Genomic DNA, 21697 nt, shown 5'->3' with positions numbered 1-21697 from the left:
CCTCTTATCCTTCCCATTCTCGTGTAATTTGATGCATGGGACATGAGGTTTGATTATTTAAACAGAAACTGGTCAGCACTTTTTTAATATATTTTCATTCAAAGTATGTCTTCAAAACAATACCGCTGAAAATATCTATATCGTAAAAAGTTATAATCATCGTCCTGATTCTGGTCTGGTCCACCAATTGTGAATGTTTGAATTACAAACACTAGCTCTGCAATGTTGGAAAAACTCTACAGTTATTATTTTATATTCAAAATATCAACAAATCAATATTATCGTATTCAATCATAATGATCGTATTTGGGCCAGTCGCCTCCATTGCCATTGTATGGTATTGCAACTCTCTCTTAGTCTAATCCTAAAAATAGAAACAAAAAATTTCTGTTCATCAGGACAATCGGAAGCAGATTTTAGATGGTGAAAGCTAGTTACGCGGAATGGAGTAAGTTTAATTTCGTATTTATTTAGCTTTTTTGCTAACATTTTGAATCTTTTCTTGTCTTGTTTAAGAAACAAAAGATAAACAAACAGCAATTTACCCGCCTGGTGGCATTTTTAGAACGAAATTTTGACGTATCCAGAGGATGTAAATTTGTTTATTTGGATTCGGTAAATGCGCTATGGGATATAATTAAGGATTGAAAATGTAGCTCCCGTAGGCCCATTGAAACATGGCGAAGGTCTACTTCCGATTGTCCTGGATGAACAGAAAATTTTTGTTTCTATTTTTAGGATTAGACTGAGAGAGAGTGGCAACACCATAAAATCGCAATGGAGGCCACTTGCCCAAATACGATCGTTATGATTGATTATGTATAATATTGATTTGTTGATATTTTGAATATAAAATAATAACTGTAAAGTTTTTTCAACATTGCAGAGCTAGTTTTTGTAATTCAAACATCCACAATTAGCGTACCAGACCAGAAGGACGACCAGACCAGAAGGACGATAGTTATAACTTTTTACGCTATAGATATTGTTTTGTTGGTATTGTTTTGAAGACCTACTTTGAATGAAAAAGTATTAAAAAAGTGATAATGAGTTTCAAACAAGGAAAAAATGAGTCTATCATTGCAAAGCATTCACAAGACACTGTTTTTAAATTCTTCTCTAGTTCTTTTTTCCATAATTTTGATATTCGTCTAAAGAAAATCTGTATCACTTTCCACTTTTGTCAAATTCCTTGAAACTCATCAGAAGTTTTCTATGAAGATTATGCTTCTGACCGACGCTGCTGACCAGTTTCTGTTTAAATAATCAAATCAAACCTCATATCCCGTATATCAAATTACACGAGAATGGGAAGGATAAAAGGATTAAACTTTAGAATCCTATATGGGAGTAGCTCAGATTACACTGATCGTGAGGTGGATAAATTCGGGTTTGTTCTGAGATATAGAAGATATTATTATTCATCAAAATTGTAGAACGGTTCATAAAAAATGATTCTAAATATTTCTCACTATTCAAACGAGTAAGACAGATCTAAGTACAAGAGTATGCGATATTTCGATTATTAAACGTAATAGTCATGTTTTATCTCTAGCGTAATTTATAGAAAGAGAAAATAAAATTACATTCCCATATGTTCAATAACTACATTATTCCCGAGCAACCAAATATTCCTCCTCATCTTCGAGCCAGCATTTGATTCAGCAAACTAATCATCGAGGTATAATCGCAAATTTGTCATTCTAAAACATACGATTAATACAATGTAATATTATCTCATACGTTGTATTAATTTTACCTACATAACGTTCAAACGTCCGAAATTATGCAACCGACACAACGTTCAAACACCCGACATTATGCAACCAACATGTCTCTTATAAACGGGAATGAACACTTTCACTTCACGGAGTTCATTACACGCAACTGTCCGTGACAATGCACGCAACACACGCAAACACGCAACTGTCCGTGACAATGATGATAGAAGTAACGTGAAAGCGTACGTGGCAGTGATGTTCGTGATCAGGCCCACTGAATGCTCCTCGAACATGTATTTGTTTGTATAGTACGGCTTTCAACTTTGCAGTTCAACTGAGTGAATAAAAAACGTTTTGACAGCAGTTAGTGTGGCACTGGGGTTGAATCTGCACAAGAACGAATTCGCTATTATTGTTCCGTCTGCTGGGAACTGTGGTTGAACTGTATACTTGTGTTGCTTCACTCATGGAGACAACGGGTGCATGGAAGAAACCCTCATGTTCCTCACGTCTCCTTCGATGGGTGGGAGTGTCAATGGCTCCCACCATTGGCCTAAAAATTATTTTGGCTTAACTTTAGTAAAACTCTTCATGGGATTCGGGATTCGAGTAGTGCAGAATGAACACATGGCGTTTCTGATCTTCACACTGTATTCATTTTCTCTTTACATGTCTTCACTTATTTGCATTTGTACATACAGAAATGCATGCGAATACACCCATACCTCGCTTTACGGCCTAGATACGTTCCACGAAATTCGGCCGCAAAGCGAAAAGCCGTATAGGGAATCAATTATTCTAATACAAATTCATACAAATTCAATCAGATCGGTTCCAAATTTGTTAAATATGCAGGGTGGCCACCCATTCGGTAAATGCGGGAAAAAGTCAGGAATTGTTCCACGAAGTCGGGATTTTTTTTGCGCAGTGTTTTTTTCGGCTCTCTAATAATTTACTGCATGTGTTTTAGCGCGTTACGACTTTCTAAGTTTTTCAAAAAAATCCTATCGGCGAGGTAAGGAAACAAGAGAAGAATAAGCTTAAGAAAAGGCATCCAAACTTTAAACGGAGTTTTGCATTAGTTTTCCGGTCAAAGATGTACAAGATAGTCGCACATGCTATGGAATATAGGCTCCTGGAACTAAAATTGATTTTTTGTGTTACGGCAGCATCGATAGTTAAATAGTTTTTGCGTGAATCTCGGATAGAGGCACCGTTGGTTCCTTTCCTTTTCGATGACCTAACGGGACTTGTGAGACCTTTTATGTAGAAAATTATGAAATCCTAACAGAAACCATTCTACTGCTATCTGGAAGTATTAAAATTGGATTTGCAACGAAATCCGCAATCAACAAACAAGGAATTCCGCAAAATTTCTGATGAAGGTGTCCTAATATTTCTATCAGCTATCGTGAGTTCTACTGTGGATTTTTAAAGAAATTGTTCATACAATCCTCTTTGACATATCGCACTCGTTACCTAACGTGTATTAACCCGGATGTGATTTTCAACATTCCGGATATAGCGAAGAAACGGACGGAGTTATGCTTGGAAGTATTCGTCGATAAACAACATTTGCCCGGCGTTTGTGGCAGATAAAATAAAGAATGAGTATGGACAATTGTATCCAACGTCTTCTGCTGAAATTGTATTTTCTGCATATCAAATAAAAGATCAAAGATTGCATATCTCTTGGATGGAAATTATCACTCATTCTGAACCTATCACATGGCAATGCATCATTGAAGAAATAGGATTTTCTTCGAAAAGCACGAACGAGGCTAGAAACTCGAAAATGTTGGTTGACACCCAGAAAGATGCAGTCTTGATGGTAGAGAAAATTAAATGCTCAAAAAGTGTTGAAAGTTGAACTGGATTTGTAATAACGCTCAATAAACATAATAGGTTTAATTCAACTTCTTTTCTCTCATGGTTTTCTTATGGCATCCAATAGAAACATTCGTATCATTGGAAAAATAGTAGTTGATAGTTGAAATGTAGATCCAGCATACGGGTCGAACATGTCCTTAAAATAAATGCTCTGGGGTAAAAATGGGACGCATTTTAAAGAAAAAGGAGTCAGATTATGGGTCATTAAAAATGCTACTTACTTCGTGTTATTTGTTTCATCTCATCTCATATGCTCCAATTCCTGCTAAGCATTTTTATTCAGCGTTTTTTCAACAAGATAGATTTTCTGTGTAATTTTATTATGGATTTTAGGGTCAACTCAGGAACTGATCATAGAAGGTATCCGGGAAATGCTCGGAATATGTTTGGATGTGACCAATGAAGTCAGTTACTGTAATAAATGAAACTTTTTGAATTCGGAGTAAGTAGAGATGGGGTAGATCTGATACGTTTGAAAGCGATTCAGGTCCCAGATACATATATTCCAGAAACAATTCCTTCCGTATCTCCTGAATCCAATATCCAAGCAAAAATCTGTTGCTGAGATACACACCGTCCAATTTTTTGTCACATGCCGAACTTGGAAACATAAAGTAAAAAAAACATTTGCAATTCGGGTTTCAAAAATCAATTTTTAACTAACGAAACGACACAATATCATTGAATTTTATTTCTGTAAGTCGGGAATTTCGTGAAATAATGCGGGAAAAATGCGGCAATTCAAAAATTGAAATTGGGTGGCCACCCTGAATATGTAACATGGTTTATCATTCAAGAAGCATTTTATCTTTTTATTTTTATTTCATTTTAATGAAAAATTAAATTCATTTAAATCAAAAATCAATACATAACATAAACATAAAACATACAATACATACAACATACATACATAAAAACCAATAATAATCTATAAACAAAAATGAAACAACTTCATGTTACATGGAATATGTGTATGTATACTAGGGTGCCAATGAATGTGGTCATCTACAATTTCAAGAAGTTAAAATGTTCGCCATCCCGAAAAAACACCCTATGCAAAATATCAGCTCAATCGGGCTGAGGGGGAGTGGCGCAAAGCGGGCAAAGTTTGAGTTTTTTGAAAATCGAAAAATCACCCAAGGAAAAGCCATTTAAACGCCATTTTTCATCTGCATATTATCAACTCACTTCAAACTTTTCTTGGCACTCTCCAGCGCCGGAGGAATTCTAATCCTCCTCATCTCAAGATCTTCGAGGTCAGTTTAATCAATTTGACTACACCAAAACTGTACATCAGCACAAGGGAACTGCGTAAGTGTTTGTTTTAAGAATATTTATAAGGCTCTTTAACCGTTAACCTTTCGACGCCGAGATTTCATTGTCTCACATTTCATAACCTTTGATGGTAGATGTACTCAAAAGTGCGAAATAAACTTGCTCTCGGTGATCAGGGTTGATCTTCAATAAAGGAAATCGGGGTTTTCGGGAAAAATGTTCTGATGTTCTGATGCCAAATGTCTTAAAATTGCATGAAATCTCGAGATCATTTTTTTTGTCAAAAATCGGCACTCTGGGACTGGGTATTTTTTCGGAATACGAAACGAATTTTTTTTTAAAGTTTTCTTCATTGTAATAGATTGTTGGAGAGGCTCCAAATAAATTGAGATTGATATCCATCCGGAAATGACAGAGTAATAAGTGCTCGAAGTTGGACAATTTTCGCAATGCGAACGATTTTCCGGATCTCAATATGTTTTCGAAAGATGTAATCCGACGTGAAACAATCAAACCAAACTACACGCATTTTTCTTCGGCCTAATTTCGATCGTTTCACTTTTTAGTACTGAACACGTTCATTCGACGGGTATGTTTTGGTAATGATGATGGTTTGCGTACTAGAGGCTTGCAACCTTGTAAAATTGATAACTTGGAAAACTAAATCTAAACTCTCATTTCCCGGCCTTGAGCAAGGCCATTTGGACGCCCTCATCGCCATCGCCTTCAAGATGTTAGCTGGATGACTGGATGATGTGCTGGCGAGTTAGTGTTTGATCATATAGACATTAAATTGAAACGTTCAAACGAAGCACACCGCAGTAAAATACCGTCATTATATAAATTACAACTTTGAAATGAGCTGCACTTTGAAGTCACTTTTAACCCGGAGTAATGCGCAAAAATTAAATAATGATCGATAGGAGAAACTTCTTAATTCACACTTGCTATCCCCCGGCAATTAATTATAAAATCAATTTGATTTTTATCATTTCGGACATTACGTTAGAATGTATCGAACATTATGGAATAGCTCTTTAGTGAAAATTTAGGTGGCCCAAAAAAGGGTCGAGGGGAACAATATTCAAAACAATCACTTGGCGTGTTGGATCGATAATACGGGAACGGTTTACTTTTTCTGTTTGATAGACGAGGAATGAAACAATTTGTGGTTATGCAGAGAAATAGAAACTCTTTGCTGCTGCTGCTACTGCAGCCATCGCTTGCCGTTTCTGTTTTGCTACTCGTTAACATCTTCCCGATTAGAAAATAGATCATTGATTCGTCCTCCTTTCCTTGTTCTTCGTCTCTATGATCGATTCGAAGCGCAGTAGCGAAGTGTATCTAAATTAACTACCTGGATAATCACAAAGAGCTGGGGCTTGCGACGCAATGTTTTGCTTCTCTCGCTTTCTTATTTACCTTGGAAGAATGAAATGCACGATTGCTTTCGCAGTGGTATTGATGTATTCAAATTGTACATATTGTGCAAATTATAAATTTCTTTATTGTGATAGACTCGTAGACATATTTCCAATCAATTGATGCAAACTTTCTTGCGATCTATTAAAAAATGTTCGAGTTATATGCGTTCAGAATCTTTCATTATTCTCTACATGCTCAGTGTTTAGGTTTTTCATATTACCCCCCATATATTCCTGTTAGACGTAGTCCGTCCAAAGTGCTATACCTGTTGCTCCGATTGTGTCGAAAACAATAAAATGTATAGATGATAGCACATTTTGATCCTTTTCATTCTATTGTATCGACTGTTGACTTCTATCTGGAGACATGATTATTCAGGAATACACCTATCTTTGTCATTGAATAAATGCTTCAAACATTTTAATGAAATTCCTAGTTAATTCAAACAACCACCTCTTGATTAAACAACCGCTTCCTGGCCATGCTCTGGTTCCAGCCCTTGAATTTAATTTACTGTTTGTTTACTTCCAAAGAAACGCGTTCCAAACAGTAATTCAACCCATCGGCTCGGACATTAAATCATTCAGTGAAAGTTATTGTTTTACGATTACAACTTTCCCACAAACGAATGATATTCCTCGTCGAAATGCATTATTTCTGTTTTCCTCTCTTGCGTCTAGCCTCATTTTGATGTGTTATCTTATTGCCTATCAACCAAATCGACTTCTTTCCGAAGAAACTAGAATAATGAAAAAAGTGCAAAAAGCACACCACCGCCATTGGGAAGCGGGGGTGGCTCGAGCCGCCGCACCGCGAGCGGCAGTAAAGAGCTAAATTCAAATTTATAAATAACAGTGGCAATGTTGTTTCCTCCATACGCAACACAGACAATATTTGTTTATTTAGTCTTGCGTCTTGCTCTCACTCTAGAGCACCACCAAATGCCCCGAGACTACTAAACATAAGAAGCTGCTGAAGCTGGCTGAAATTCGTGTTTGGTTGGTGATGGCGGCGGTCCTATGACAAACATGATAAATTTTGTTTGGATAAGTACACGCCGAAAAAGTTGGGACCTCGTCCGATTGACAAATGATAGCGCGCACATTTAGACTGCAATAGCTTAGCTGTGAGTCAGTTTATTTGTTTGTTAATACCGTTTAGCCATACTTGCTGCTGCTGCTGCTACTGCTGCTTGTCATCTCGTGCGTTTGATGACGTGGCTGTTATGAAACATCAGTTAGAGCTTACATGTTTCCCATCTTCATCTGTTGAACATGGATGGACCAAACAGATGAAGCAAAATGAATTGGGCTCGGGCGCTGCGAGTTTAAAACTTTGCTTGAAAGTATATATATTTCATCCACAAATTGAACGAAGAACAATTTGTGGATGTAATTTCATATATTCGCCATTATTATCTATAATATTTCGGGGTAATTTCATAACAACATCCCTCTAGAACACCCATACTCAACTTGCGATCCACGGGCCGCATGCGATCTTCTGGGTACTTCTGGTTGGCCCACTTGGTGTTATTTTAAAACATTTTGTATGTGTAATAATCGCGAAAACTTAAGAATTCATTACCTATTTTTGGACGTAGGATTACGTCTTTCACTGGTGTCAAATCAGAAAACAGGGCACGTTTTATCAAATAGATTTAACCTTGATAACTATTTCTGCTGCGACCATATATTGATTTTGATTTCCAATCGAATCGAAAATTCTCTAAGATTTGTTTGATTAAGGTTGTCCCACATCAACTTGGGTACGAAAGTAACACTGTTGACTTCGTACCACTCCAGGACATCCTTTGAATAGTGGCACGAAGCTAGATCCGTCCAGAAGATCGTAGGGCCCTCGTGTTGCTCCAACAGATCTGACCATTTACAGTCCCGGTAGTGGAGAACGGCGCACTCCGTTTGTCACATGAGCAGATCGTTTGCAAAATCATGTATTTATTGGCAAACTTTGAATGTTTCTGCTTCCCCGAAACATCAAACTTGTGCTGGTCGGTGAAGAGCAGAAGCCCCGGTCCCGACGTAAGTCTCATCATCCACGATGAGACAATCAGGCTTTGTAAGCATCTGGGTGTACAGTTTCCGAGCCCGTGACTTTCTAAACGTATTTAGCCGTTCGTCACGATTTGGGGCTTTGTGCACTTTGTACTTATACAGTCCCTCTCGGTCCTTGGCTCTCTGAACGAAAGACTTGGACAGATTCAACTTTTTGGCCACATCCCTGACCGAAACATTGGGATTCCGCTTAAACCGCTTCTACAACGTTTTTCCGTGATGAAATTTAATGTGGGACACCCTTTATATTCATGTTCTAATGATTCGTTGATACAATGAACGTTGGTAGACCGCAGCCTGTAATTCGATCAATTAGTCGCTCGCAGTCGCCCAGCTAGCGATCGGACGACAGCGAGGCTTTACAAATGGTTTGAAATTAGTTTAGTATTTTAAATAGGCCTTGTGGCGATTGATCTCGGAATGAATCTTTATAATCATTCAAGTCACACTCTAGCTTCAGATAGCAGACTGCAGTTTTTCTCAATGCTGACGTCACACACAGCGGTTTTGCTCGATGAAAAGGGAATAATGGAAGATAGATATCGCACACAGTGGCGCAATTTTGTTCGGTGCAGACACCGCATCGATTTTCATGCCGTCTAGCGGACAGTGCTTCTGTATTTTTGCATCAACTTATTTTTGCAGCTGATCGTAAGATCGTTATATTTTGAGTGCAAAGTTTTGAGCGTTAATACCTTTTTGTCGGTTGAACGAAGTGGTATGAAAATCAGTTAAATCGAAAGATAAAAGGTGTATGAGAGATGTTTGTTATTCATTGACCAAAAACCTTGTTTCAATAGCTTAAAAAGGCTTTGAAAACGAACTATTGAAACTCCATATAATCCCAATATAAGTATCCATATTTACAGATTTTTGGGATTTCAATAGTTTGATTGTAGGTTCATCTTAGTCAAGGTTGACCAGCATTTGACGCTAGTCATCGGTTGGCAGTGAAGGCACTATAAATATTATATACTAGCTGACCCGGCAAACTTCGTCCCGCTCAACATTTGCTTTTAAACGGTTTTATTTAGCTTGCCCTGTAATCTGTTTGTATATTTGTAACTTTGTAACGTGTTTGTCTGTAGCGCTGACCCACATTAATAGAAATTTGATCCCCTTTCTGTTGACCGATTGATCTGAAATTTGGAACACACCTTTATCTCTGTAGTCATTATAAAACTGCGTATTTTATGATCTTTAAAATTCAAGATGGCGGCCGCTACAAAATGACGGATCACATATTTTCTCAAAACCTCATCGATATGGGTTTTCCAAAACCCCATCAATATGGGTATCAAATGAAAGTGCTTGACTAGTAGAACACAGTTATTTATGGAAAATATGTAATCCAAGATGGCTGTTATTTATGAAAAATGCTAATCCAAGATGGCTGCCACTACAAAATGACGGGCTACATATTTTCTCAAAACCTCATTAATATGGGCATCAAATGAAAGGGCTTGACTAGTAGAACACGGTTATTCCTGAAAAATGCAAATCCAAGATGGCTGCCACTACAAAATGGTGGACTACATATTATGTCAAAACCCCGTTAATATGGGTATCAAATGAAAGGGCTCGACTAGTAGAACACAGTTATTCATGAAAAATGCAAATCCAAGATGGCTGCCACTACAAAATGGCGGACTACATATTTTCTCAAAACTCTATTATTATGGGTATCAAATGAGAAGGCTTGACTAGTAGAACACAGTAATTTACGAAAAATGCAAATCCAAGATGGCTTCTACTACAAAATGGCGAACTTCATATTTTCTCAAACCCCTATTATTATGGGTATCAAATGAAAGGGCTTGACTAGTAGAACACAGTTATTTATGAAAATGCAAATCCAAGATGGCTGCCACTATCAAATGGCGGGCTACATATTTTCTCAAATCCCAATTAATATGGGTATCAAATAAAAGGGCTTGAATAGTAGATCACAGCAGATCATGAAACATCCAAACCCAAGATAACCGCAATCACAAAATAGCAAATTACTTTATTAAACGGTTTTATTCAGCTTGAACTTTTTGTATGTATGTTTGTATGTCTGTAGGGTTGTCCCAAATTAATAGAAATTTGACCAATAGGAACTGACCGAATTTATAAAACACCATTATATCTACTGTCATTTTCAAACTGCTTATCTTGAAAAATCCATATCATCTCAAAAAAGAAGATGATTGAGATAGGTGTATCAAACGAACGAATTTGACTTGGAGAACACACTATGTATTTTCTGAAATCCACTCAACATCGGTATCAAATGAAATTATTTGACTGATAGAATACAGTACAATGGTTTTATTGTAGAGAAATATTCTAATGATTTTATTGTAGAGAAATATTCTAATGAAACAGATAATGTACTAAAGCTAGAAAATAATTAGACAAGTAACAGTTAGCAGTTATCACATCTCTTCTTCATTAGTCTAGGGCATTGATAAGACTAAAATAAAATCGTGGGGCACGTTGGATTTCCATTATCCACAATTAGCGACTTCATCATATGTCCCACGATTTGACAATGTTTTTTAATTTTTCGCTGGAAGGGATCTTGTGTGAATTTAGGAACATGTTCAGATTTATTGGTGATGAATACCATGACGTTTTAATTTGTAGAGGCTTTCAAATTTCTCAGTTAATTTGTCTCTAGCCGTGAGCAGGACCAATTTGGGAAACTGAACTAAACACTCGTCTTTGTGGAAGGCCATTTGGAAAGCCTCGTTCCCTGGATGACTGATAAATCGTGAATGACTCATTGATGACTTTCATCTGATCGACAATTATTCAATTCAATTCAATTCAATTTATATTTCTTCGATTTAACAATACATAATGTTTCAAAGTACATCAGCTGAGTTATGGAATAACTTTCAACAACTTGATAATTCTAAGAGCACTGAGTTGGACCGTTGGAGTAGCTATTTGCCATTTGAAGGAAAATTTACAAAAAAAAACTTATATTGTTGCGAAATTATTAGGGGATAGTATAAGGAAAGTTAAAATTTGTTATCCCAATATCACAGTTTTATGGCGTCAAACGCTCCAGCAATGGGCTTGGTGACGTGCATCCAGAATTTGGGGAGTATTCGCTGAAACCATTCAAATTTCTTCCATATCCTCGGTCCTCGGTTGGATGGAATGGATCCAAATCTAACATCATTTTCAGAAGCCAGTTTTGCTTCACTTGTAGCGAAGCAGCGCCGTCATGCCAAACAGGAAATCCAAACATCATTGGTGGTTTGAACACCGTTTTGTACAGCAGCAACTTCGAGCTTTTATCGAGATGCGAGCGCCTTTTAATGAGCCGATAGAGGGTTCTTGGGAGCTTGTCGCATTTTCTCAGGGAGTTCTTTATATGGATAGCAAAATTCAACTTCCGATCCAAGGTTTGACCTAGATACTTCACGTTATCCGAATATGGAATTTGTTGCCCACATGCGGTGATTTGACTGTGAGGTAGATTCCGTGGGCTCCGTTTCCGCATGAAGAATATTGCTTGAGATTTATTAGCGTGGATTTTGAATTTCCATCACTTTTGGTAGTCTTCAATAGCATTTTGAGCCGCTTGCAGTTTGGTAATAACTATCACTGGGTCTGAGTTCGAAGCTTCATCGCATCGGTGTCGTAAGCGAACAGGAAATACTGAACATCATCAACCATCACATGGTCGGCTGTGAAGATGTTGTACAGAGTGGGGCTAAGAACAGCTCCTTGTGGATCTCCGAAGGGCACGGTTTTTGAGTCTGATGATTGGCATTTGACTACAACATGAAATGAGCGGTTCATCAAAAAGGAACGGATGATTTTTAGGATGAATAAGGGAAGTTTCCTTGAAGCATCTTATGCAAAATGGTTTCCTTCCAAACGGAGTAGTACGCCTTCTCGACATCTCAGTGGACCATGCCCGAAGATCTGCCATGTGCGAGAGTGCTTCGAGCCGCCCTTACTAGTCCAACCAGTAGGATCGGATGCCCTTTCTGAAAGCTCTCTGGTATTATCCCTGATGAACAGTTTATCATCAGTAGTTTATTAATTTTGCTTTCTCGGATGAGGATGCTACTATCGTATCACCTTGACGTAGATGGGGGCTATATTTAGAAGATTTGCGCATGGCCTTGGAAATCTTCAGAGCGTGTCGCGATCACCTTCCATTGTTTGCGTTTCCTCAAACTTCATCGCATTCTGCCGGGATTCTATTGTTTGAAGCTGACACTATGTCCTTGTAGATAGGATCTTTCCTTCTGTATCACTGCCGTCGGCGCTTGTTACGTAGTGCAATCAACCGTCCAGTATGGTCGGGAATCATTGCTGTCGAATAGATACGTTGCTGCACTTCCGGAACTCATACAGCTTGTGTCTGCAATAAAGCGGATGTCAGGAGTTCAATTGCACCGTCAATATCGGTGGTTTTTTTCTAGAGTGGCGATGTTCGGGTTCAGCAGGTCTAGCTTCAGATTTACCTCCTACTGAAAACGGGATCAATCAGCACGTGCATAGCAGGCGAAATTTTCGATTTGAGCTGTTAAGCTGATATTGAACGCTACTCGAAGATGATCCGATGACACTTCGTTCAGCTTGACTGGTTTCGTCATATCCAGCAGGTTATTTGACAGAACCAAGTCCAACGTCAAAGGGCGCTCACGATCGTAGGGGCAGAAAGTAAAAGAAGATGTTTCGACAGGCTGCTTCCTGAAGCATTCCCAGCTTTGTTGGCTTTAGAGCAGTTCCAGTAATGATGGCGTGCATTGAGGTCGCCCACCACGAAGAAATGTGCAGCCTTTCTGGTTATACTGGAAATATCTCGACGAAATTCAGTCCAGGTCGAGCACCGTCTCTCACCGGGAAAGTAAGCGACCATTAGCTCTCCATTCGCCGTGTGGATTGAAATGCCTACAGTTTCGATTATCTTGGTGAAAAAGTTGAGCTCAGTAAATTTGAACCCCTTCTTCTACCTGTTCTGCAATCAACTTTCTGTTACAATTCCCACATCCACACTGTATCGTTACAAAAAATCAAAAAAAAATTAGCTTTTCACGATCCTAACGACGGGTGATCCGGGTGGAATGTTACTTGGGGAGTGAGAATGACGTCGATATGTGCTTCTCGCCGCATTTCACACTCATTGGTGCAAAGTTGCAGTTCCGCATGCCGTGGCCGAACTGTTGGCACCAGTGACATTTCAGCATCCGTAGCTCGTCGTTCGTAGTAACGCCATTTCACGATGATGTTGAAGATTGCCTTCACCTTCCTTAGATCCGCTAGCAAGAAGTAGAAGTAGCAAGAAGAGCGCACTCTCTTCTAAACCTGCAGTCTTTAGGGAGAAAAGTCTTGTCTCGGTAGGCTTGACACCGTGTGCTGCCGTTTCCTGCTCCAGTTCCCTGATCTCGCACACTGCCAATCCCGAGAGGATGACTTTGACTGGTTGCTCGGCAGCGGGAGTGTATGTATGAAACTCGATGTTATTCGACTTGAGTGCGCCCAAAGCATTGCGGAGGCCATCCTTTTCCAAGCAAAACAATTGAACGCCCGTTTGGTCTACTTTGTGGTTTTCTTGACGAAGACGATCGGAGGAACACGTACATTTTTTGATTTGGGTGCGTGGTTGTCTTCGGGATCAGGATGGACACCAGAAGGTCGTTGTGAGTGTCATCGTCATCACCGTCACGGCTCAGCATCTCGAAGACGTTCCTAACGGGAATATTCGCTATTGCGGAAGGTTCGCAATATACTTTTACGAATGGCCAGTTGCGGTGTTACGGTGGCCGCATTTCGACCGTCCGGGTGTCCGGGTGCCCAGGGGTCTTCACTCGCCCGTAGAATATAACGAAAAAATCGATAAAAAACTCGGTTTGTTCACTTGACAACAGGGTTGTCAGATGTGATCGTCAAATATTTTTTCGTGAATTCAGGCATAGTTTCCAGGTTGAAGGTCAAATTCGGATCAGTCTTCAGAATGCAACTCGGTGCTGATGTGCAACAAGATTTTTATACTCAGTTGAGCTCCCACTCCTTGTGTACACATGCGCTCTGGCGAATGGGCACGCTCCGAAACACAGATGAAATGTTTGGTTGTCAGCGCCGTTTTTGCGCCCAGTTTTGCGCTGAGTTTAACGCTGAATTTTGTCTGCGCCGTATTTATATACTACGCGCTTGAATCTGGATTGCTCTCTCTGTTGAGATATTTTTCTTCACACAAGCGTATACGGTTCGTAGGGAGACGCGCTGTTGTTTTTATGCTTTGCTGAGAACGAGCGAAGACAAAGCGGGCGCTAGAATTTGATGTGTATGTGTGTGTGTGTGTAGAATGAGGCGCGCATCACACAAGTGAGAAGAGACGTTTAATGTCTGAATTCTGCGCCGGGTACATATTGCGCTGTCGTGTTTATGAGTTTTATGCACTTCCCACCAAGAGAGAATACCTGTTGGCTTTGAACGCGCGCTGATAAAAATTAAACTCAAGCGCAGCGCTTCGTATGTTTTCAGAAGACTGATCCGGATTAGAGGAAGGAAAGGTAAGGAAGGTTTCAGTGGAAAACAGAAAGTGAAAATTTATTCCGCAGCGGTTGCTGCCGAAACTACCACCACAACACAACCGATTCAGTTCGGATTTTCTGTTACTGTTCTGCGTGTTCTTTGAGGCGTTGCTTTTGAGAGCAATGAAGATGTAATTCTGCTACGCGATACTAGGAAACTACTTGGATATTCAACAAGTTCAGTGTTTCAATGTCGCTCTAGACAGCGAGCAATCAACAGTACATCTTAATGTTTAGAGTATGGGTGTAGCACATTTAACACGTTGAGCCACGCTTTGTCCTTGCTGCACTTTCCATGCGGACCACATCAAGAGTGTTTGCACAATATCAATGTCGGTCTCAGCTCCCAAAGATATTTATTGTATAAAAAGAAAATAGTCAGAAATTCAACAAGAAAGTAGTCACATATTGTAACACATCTGAAAACAAACCATTTTTTTTATTTTCTTATTTTGTAATTGTCAGTCCCAGTGATCAATGATTTCCTAGCGAAAAGCTCAATGTCAGTCCCTAGGGACCGACGCGGGGCTTAACGTGTTAATTGCAAAGCGTTCATTCATCGCTCCTTGCTACTGCTACCAAATGTTTGTAGTAAATTATTTGGTTCCTAAATTTCTATAATGTTTCTTCTCGCCGGCAATAATGTCGTAGTTCTACGTTATAAATGCCGTTGTATCTTAGACTACAGTGATGCTTCTGAATCCGGACGCTTTTTAATCCGGACACTTTTTCATTACATTCAATATCATGCCGAAACCATGACATTTTTAGCATGTTGAATTAAAGTGACTGATATTAACTATTGTGTCAATTTAGTTTAGTGTCAAACATAGTACCTAGCTGTTAACAAAAAAATGTAAAAAAATCAAAAATCAATGTGAATTTTACAAACCTATGTCCGATATAAAAAGCACATTCAGAAAATGCTTTTAAATCCGGACGGTCAAAAGTTGACGATTGAATTTCTCATTGAAGAAGTTGCATAAGGGTATGTTAGAAGACTTACTATGAAGTATGGAGTAGATTTTCGACCCGGGAAACCGCAAAACTCTTCGGTATACAGCACGGGGTCGATTATATGACCCCTTTGTATGTACGTGGGTAACTTTGTAACTTTGTCTGTGGCGCTCTCCCACATGAATAGAAATTTAACCCCCTTCCTGTTGACCGATTGATCTGAGTTTTGGAACACACCTTTATTTCTGCAGTCATTATAAAATTGCGTTTTTCATTATCTTGAAAATCCAAAATGGCAGCCGCTATAAAATGGCGGATTTCATATTTTCTCTAAACCCCAACAATATGGGTATCAAACGAAATGGCTTGACTAGTAGAACACAGTTATTTATGAAAAATTCAAATCCGAAATGGCCGCCAGCCCAAAATGGCGCCATATACTTTTTTTTCCAAACCTTATCAATATGGGTATCAAATGAAAGGGCTTGACTAGTAGAATACTCATGAAAAATGTAGATCCAAGTTGGCGGCCGCTACAAAATGGTAGATTACATATTCCCTCAGAACCCCATCAATATGGGTATCAAATGAATACAATTATTGATGAAAAAATGTAAATCTAAGATGGCGGCCGCTACAAAACATTTTTTCAAAAACCCATCATTATGAGTAACTAGTAAAATACAATTATTGATGAAAATGTAAATCCAAGATGGCGGCCGCTACAAAATGGTGGATAGCACATTTTTTCAGAACCCCATCAATATGGGTGTCAAACGAAAGAGATTGACTAGTAGAACACAGTTGTTCATGAAAAATGCAAATTCGAAATGGCAGCCAGCACAAAATGTTTTGAAAAAAATATTTTTTTTTCAAAACCTCATCAATATGTGTATCAAATGAAGAGGTTGACTATTTGTACACAAATTCAAAATGAGCTACGTCAGATTTCCATTTTCTACAGTTAGATGTTTCGTTACATGTCCCTCGATTTTATCAATTGTCTCATCAATTGCCTAGATTAATGAAGAAAGGGGGTATGGTAACTACCAACTGCTACTTGCCTTATTATTTTCTAGCTTCTAGTAAATCATCTGTATTATTATTATGTTTGATCACAATGAAATCGTTGAACTTAAAAAGTGTTTTTTACTTATTCATTTTTTAGTTCTTCTTCTAGTAGTACATTATATGTATCATTAGTATATTTCTCTACAATAAAACCGTTCAACAATTTCTTTAAAATTTTGGATTTGCATTTTTCATAAATAACCGTGTTCTACTAGTCGATCTCTTTCGTTTGATACCCATATTGATGGGGTTATGAGGGAATATGAAATCCGCCATTTTGTAGCGTCCGTCATCTTGGATTTACATTTTTCATAAATTACTGTACTCTACTAATCAAGCCCTTTCATTTGATACACATATTGATAGGATTTTGAAAATATATATATATATATATATATATATATATATATATATATATATATATATATATATATATATATATATATATATATATATATATATATATATATATATATATATATATATATATATATATATATATATATGGTGCCATCTTGTAGTGGTCATATTGTAAAAATACAATGAATAATTGAATTATTGAAAAAATGGTACCAAACGTGTTTCCATTTAGTCCCGCTACTTATGACGCACCTGTTAATAAGTTATACAATAATTAATAAATAATTTCTCTCAAAGAATTGCAAAGAAAACAAGTGTCCGGTTTAAAAGGAAAAGTGTCCGGATTTCAAAGCATGATTAATAAAGTGTCCGGATTTAAAATCACAACACGATGAAAGAAATTTCAAATTTTGAACAAATATAACATGACTTTGAGGAATTCTGTGATTCATAACTTAGATGAAGGCCTTCTAATTCTATAGGAACGCTAATTTTTCATGCTAAGATATGTCAATATTTTTCAGTAATTGAAATTATTTTCGTAAGCGCTTAAGCGTCTGGATTTCGAAGCATTACTATACACCCTTTTTTATTTTTGTTATTTTTTTTGCGGCACGTAATTAGGGTTATGGTTCCTAAGAAAAAAAATATTGAGCACAGCTGCTCTAAAACTTATGTGGTAAGAGAGTACCTCATTGCGCTCTGCAAGTCCTTCGGATTCCAAGAGTTGCGATTAAAAGATGACATCGAAGTCTAGCGACGAGCGGACGCAATCGCGCGTACTTCGAAGTCACCGTGGAAGCGAAAGAAGTTTTTCAAATGATTTTCGACAGATAAATCAAATTAATCAACGCATAACATTCTACACAAAACAGATTATTAACCACAGTTGCTCTAATCGACAATTTTGTTTACCTCTTTCCAGAAAATGCATCCAACCGTCTGCAACAGCAGCAACAGCAGCTGAAGAAGCCCTCAGAAGGTGGAAGCGGGAAAAAGAGCTCTACCAATCAGGATAGCGACGCCGACGAAACCAACAGTAATGTTGTGGGTGGCTCGAATGCCTCCTCCACTGTTAACAAGGATGAAGATGACATTTACGAGTTCAAATCCACCCCGAAAGATTCCAGCTCCAGCTCGAGTGATGAGAAGGAGAGCAATAGTGATAAAAATGAGAAAACATCCGGAGACAAGGGCAGCACTAACAATGGCGGTGGCGGAGATGGCGGTGATGCCACTCAAGTGGCCAGTTCTTCAGGCGGTGGCAGTAGCTCGGGGACGGGGAGCGGTTCTGGTGGCGTCCCGAAACGACCTTTCTCGGAAGTGAATGATGCCGCTGAAGACAACGCGGGTGGTGCTAACAATGAGGATGATAATAAGAGAAAAAAGCGGAAGGACTCAGACACAACCAACAAAGAGACGAGCAAGAGTGGGACTGGCGGAAATCGAGGAGCAACGCCGAGACAAGAAAAAAGTGGTAAATCATCAGGTTTACCTTCCAAGAATCTCAGTTTGACCGGCAAGAGCGCCCTAGATCGAAAGAGTCCATGCGCGAGTCCTAAGCCAACGCCAAGCTTATCCTCATCGACGTTAATCAATAAAGCGGCTAACAACAACAATGACAGTGATGGAGAGACCGAAGATACAGGTGGTCAGAATAAAGATTCGAGTTTTAGTAGTGGTGGTGGTGGACCAAAGGTTCCTCCGCTGAAAATTGTTATACCGCAGCAGAATTCCAGCGGAGATGCGGAAACGAGCGGAAGCTCTCGAAATGGCAAGAATGCCTCTGCTAGAAATCATGCCGCTCTACCTTATGTGGTAGCATCATCCAACAGGTATGTTTGATGACGATTATCAGTTAATCTAACCAATGTAACGACACTTAATTTTGTCCTTCCAGCAATGATTCTAGTGCCGATAAAGAGAGTACCTCATCGCGCTCGGCAAGTCCCTCGGATTCAAAGAGTTCCGATGAAAAGGCGACATCGAAGTCCAGCGACGAGCGGATGCAATCGCGCGTACTTCGAAGTCACCGTGGAGGTGGTGGTAGCAACGCATCTTCCGAGGGAGGCAGCGGTCGTAACAAAGACAATCAGAGTGATCGCTCGGTGGACCGATCAAATAATTCATCCCCACAGATGCAACAGATCAGTGCTGCACCATCCCCGGCTTCCAACAGTGGTGATGTCGGGGGCGGTAGCACTAGTGGGAGCACCGGAGGTCAGGGTAAAGACGGCAACAATTCTAGTCCCAGCGCAGGGAATCAGAAAGAGGGTGACCCCGAGAATGGGACGAGCAGTAGTGGTAGCAATCCGAAAAGCCCTCCCACTTCGTGTAGTACAACAACATCCGCTACTACGAACAGTAGTACCGTTAGTGGAGGCGGAACAAACTTGAACCAAACCAATCAATCGAATAACAACAGTTCGAGCTCGACTACTGAAACAGCAGTTCATCCGAGAAAGAGGAAAATAAAAACAAGCAAAGATCAGACGTCGACAACGGCTTCGAGCTCGTCAACGCCTTCAACATCCTCTTCATCCGCTTCAGCATCCAATGACGAGAAGAAGGAAGTTAAAGATGAAGCCCCGGATGTTCACCCACACGATCAGCCAATTACTAACTGCTATCAGATGTTTTTGAACATACGTAAACAGATTGAACGTCGACAACGAAGTTTGTTCCCGGTTCAGCCGAAACCTCCACAAGGATTCAAAGATTATCTCTTGAATCGATGTGCATACGCACTAGCAGGAAAGACACCGTCAGAACCAAACGTTCAACCTCCTGCAAATCTCCCGGTACAGATGAAGGATCTTTTCGCAACCCAAGAAAAAGAACGACACAAACTCAAAATGCAGCATATCGTTGAGAAGGAGAAGCTTGTTCTCGCCGTTGAACAGGAAATTCTTCGGGTTCACGGTCGTGCCGCCAGGGCCCTCGCAAACCAATCGCTTCCCTTTTCTGTTTGTACAATCCTAAAGGACGAGGAAGTGTACAACATCATTACACCGGAACAGGAGGAGAAGGATCGCAATGCTCGGTCACGGTACAATGGACGTTTGTTTCTCAGCTGGCTGCAGGATGTTGATGACAAGTGGGAGAAAATAAAAGAAGCTATGCTTCTCCGACATCACAACGAAGCGGAAAGTCTCCACGCCGTCCAGAAGATGGACTGGGAATGGAAAATGAAGGAGAGCCTGCTGTGTGAGTTCAAGGCTAAGCCCATTATCGAAGAGAGCCACGTGCCAATGGTGAATGTGAGCGACGATTTTGATTTGCTACCCGCGTAAGTGAGAGGGAAATGGTGGGAAATTCTTGGTTATCGTTCATTGTAGCGTGCTAAGTAAGATATGTAGGATTAGGTTACATATAAAGTCTCATACTGGATATGGAGATATGGTTTCTATCTATTTTAGAAACTGATAACATGTATTATTTTGATCAATAAGTCGCCTTTGTTAGTGCTGTATTTTCCGAAATGCCTTTGGTTCCCGGCTGAGTACTATTCATCGCGGACAGAAATGTCTTCTCACGGTCTCATTTGATGTTGTTTACATTTCACATATTTTTTATGTGTACAACGCTCCCGTGGCCACACATTATCATGTCGGAGGTTCGGGTTTTCCGTCAAAGTTTTTTTTCCGACTTGCACTGTGGTCACGCATATCCTAGAGCTTGCCACTCCAGAATACATTCAAAAATTGGGTTGATCACAAAGATCAACGAAATTTGCATGTGCGTCGAGTAGCTGGTAGCAGCAGCGTAGTGTGCGGGTGGCAAACCCGGAATTTGCCGGGGGCGTTGATCCTTAAGGGCGCCAAAATCCAAGTATTTTGCATAGCAATTTTTTAATCTTTCAATTAAGTGAAAAAACATCCACCGTCAGTAGTTGCTCCTGTTCGTACATAACAATAACCTCTCATTGGTTTTCGCAAAATTGAAACACCCAACATCACATTACATTAAAGTGACCAGATGGTCAGAGGTCTAACGCGGGACACAAAAACAAAACGTTATGTGAACATAAACCATAGTTTAGCGAGTCTAAACTGATCAGTATTATTTCTTTCTGAGTATCGGCACTCAGTTGCGATTTTTCGGTGGTTTAGATTTTGTTTACGCCCGAAAATCACAACAAGCAACATGATGATTTTTCCATACTGCAAGCTCCACCCCACAGCGAAGGAGTTGGACATCCTGAGGCACTTTGTGTCCGCCAGATATAGCCGATCTGGTATTTACAAAATCGTCTCTTTGCCGCTCCTTAAGCCGGGAGATCGAAGCAACCGGCCAAAGCAATAAGCCAACGCCAAGCTTATCCTCATCGACGTTAACCAATAAAGCGGCTAACAACAACAATGACAGTGATGGA

General features: G+C 39.5%; 1 protein-coding gene across 10 annotated transcripts in view; it reads left to right on the top strand.

The window, feature by feature from the left end:
• The window catches only part of LOC129765235 (ankyrin repeat domain-containing protein 11), a 53066-nt gene that overhangs the window by 24872 nt on the left and 6497 nt on the right, over window positions 1–21697 (top strand). For all 10 annotated transcript variants that reach the window (XM_055765313.1, XM_055765314.1, XM_055765324.1 and 7 more), the window contains 2 exons: window positions 18248–19157; window positions 19223–20611. In XM_055765313.1, the coding sequence (XP_055621288.1) occupies window positions 18248–19157; window positions 19223–20611 (2299 nt within the window). The remainder of the gene's footprint in view (window positions 1–18247; window positions 19158–19222; window positions 20612–21697) is intronic.

The sequence above is a fragment of the Toxorhynchites rutilus genome, chromosome 2 (assembly GCF_029784135.1).
Source record: "Toxorhynchites rutilus septentrionalis strain SRP chromosome 2, ASM2978413v1, whole genome shotgun sequence".
Classification (NCBI taxonomy): Eukaryota; Metazoa; Arthropoda; class Insecta; order Diptera; family Culicidae; genus Toxorhynchites; species Toxorhynchites rutilus.
This window is presented reverse-complemented; position numbering and strand designations above follow the sequence as displayed.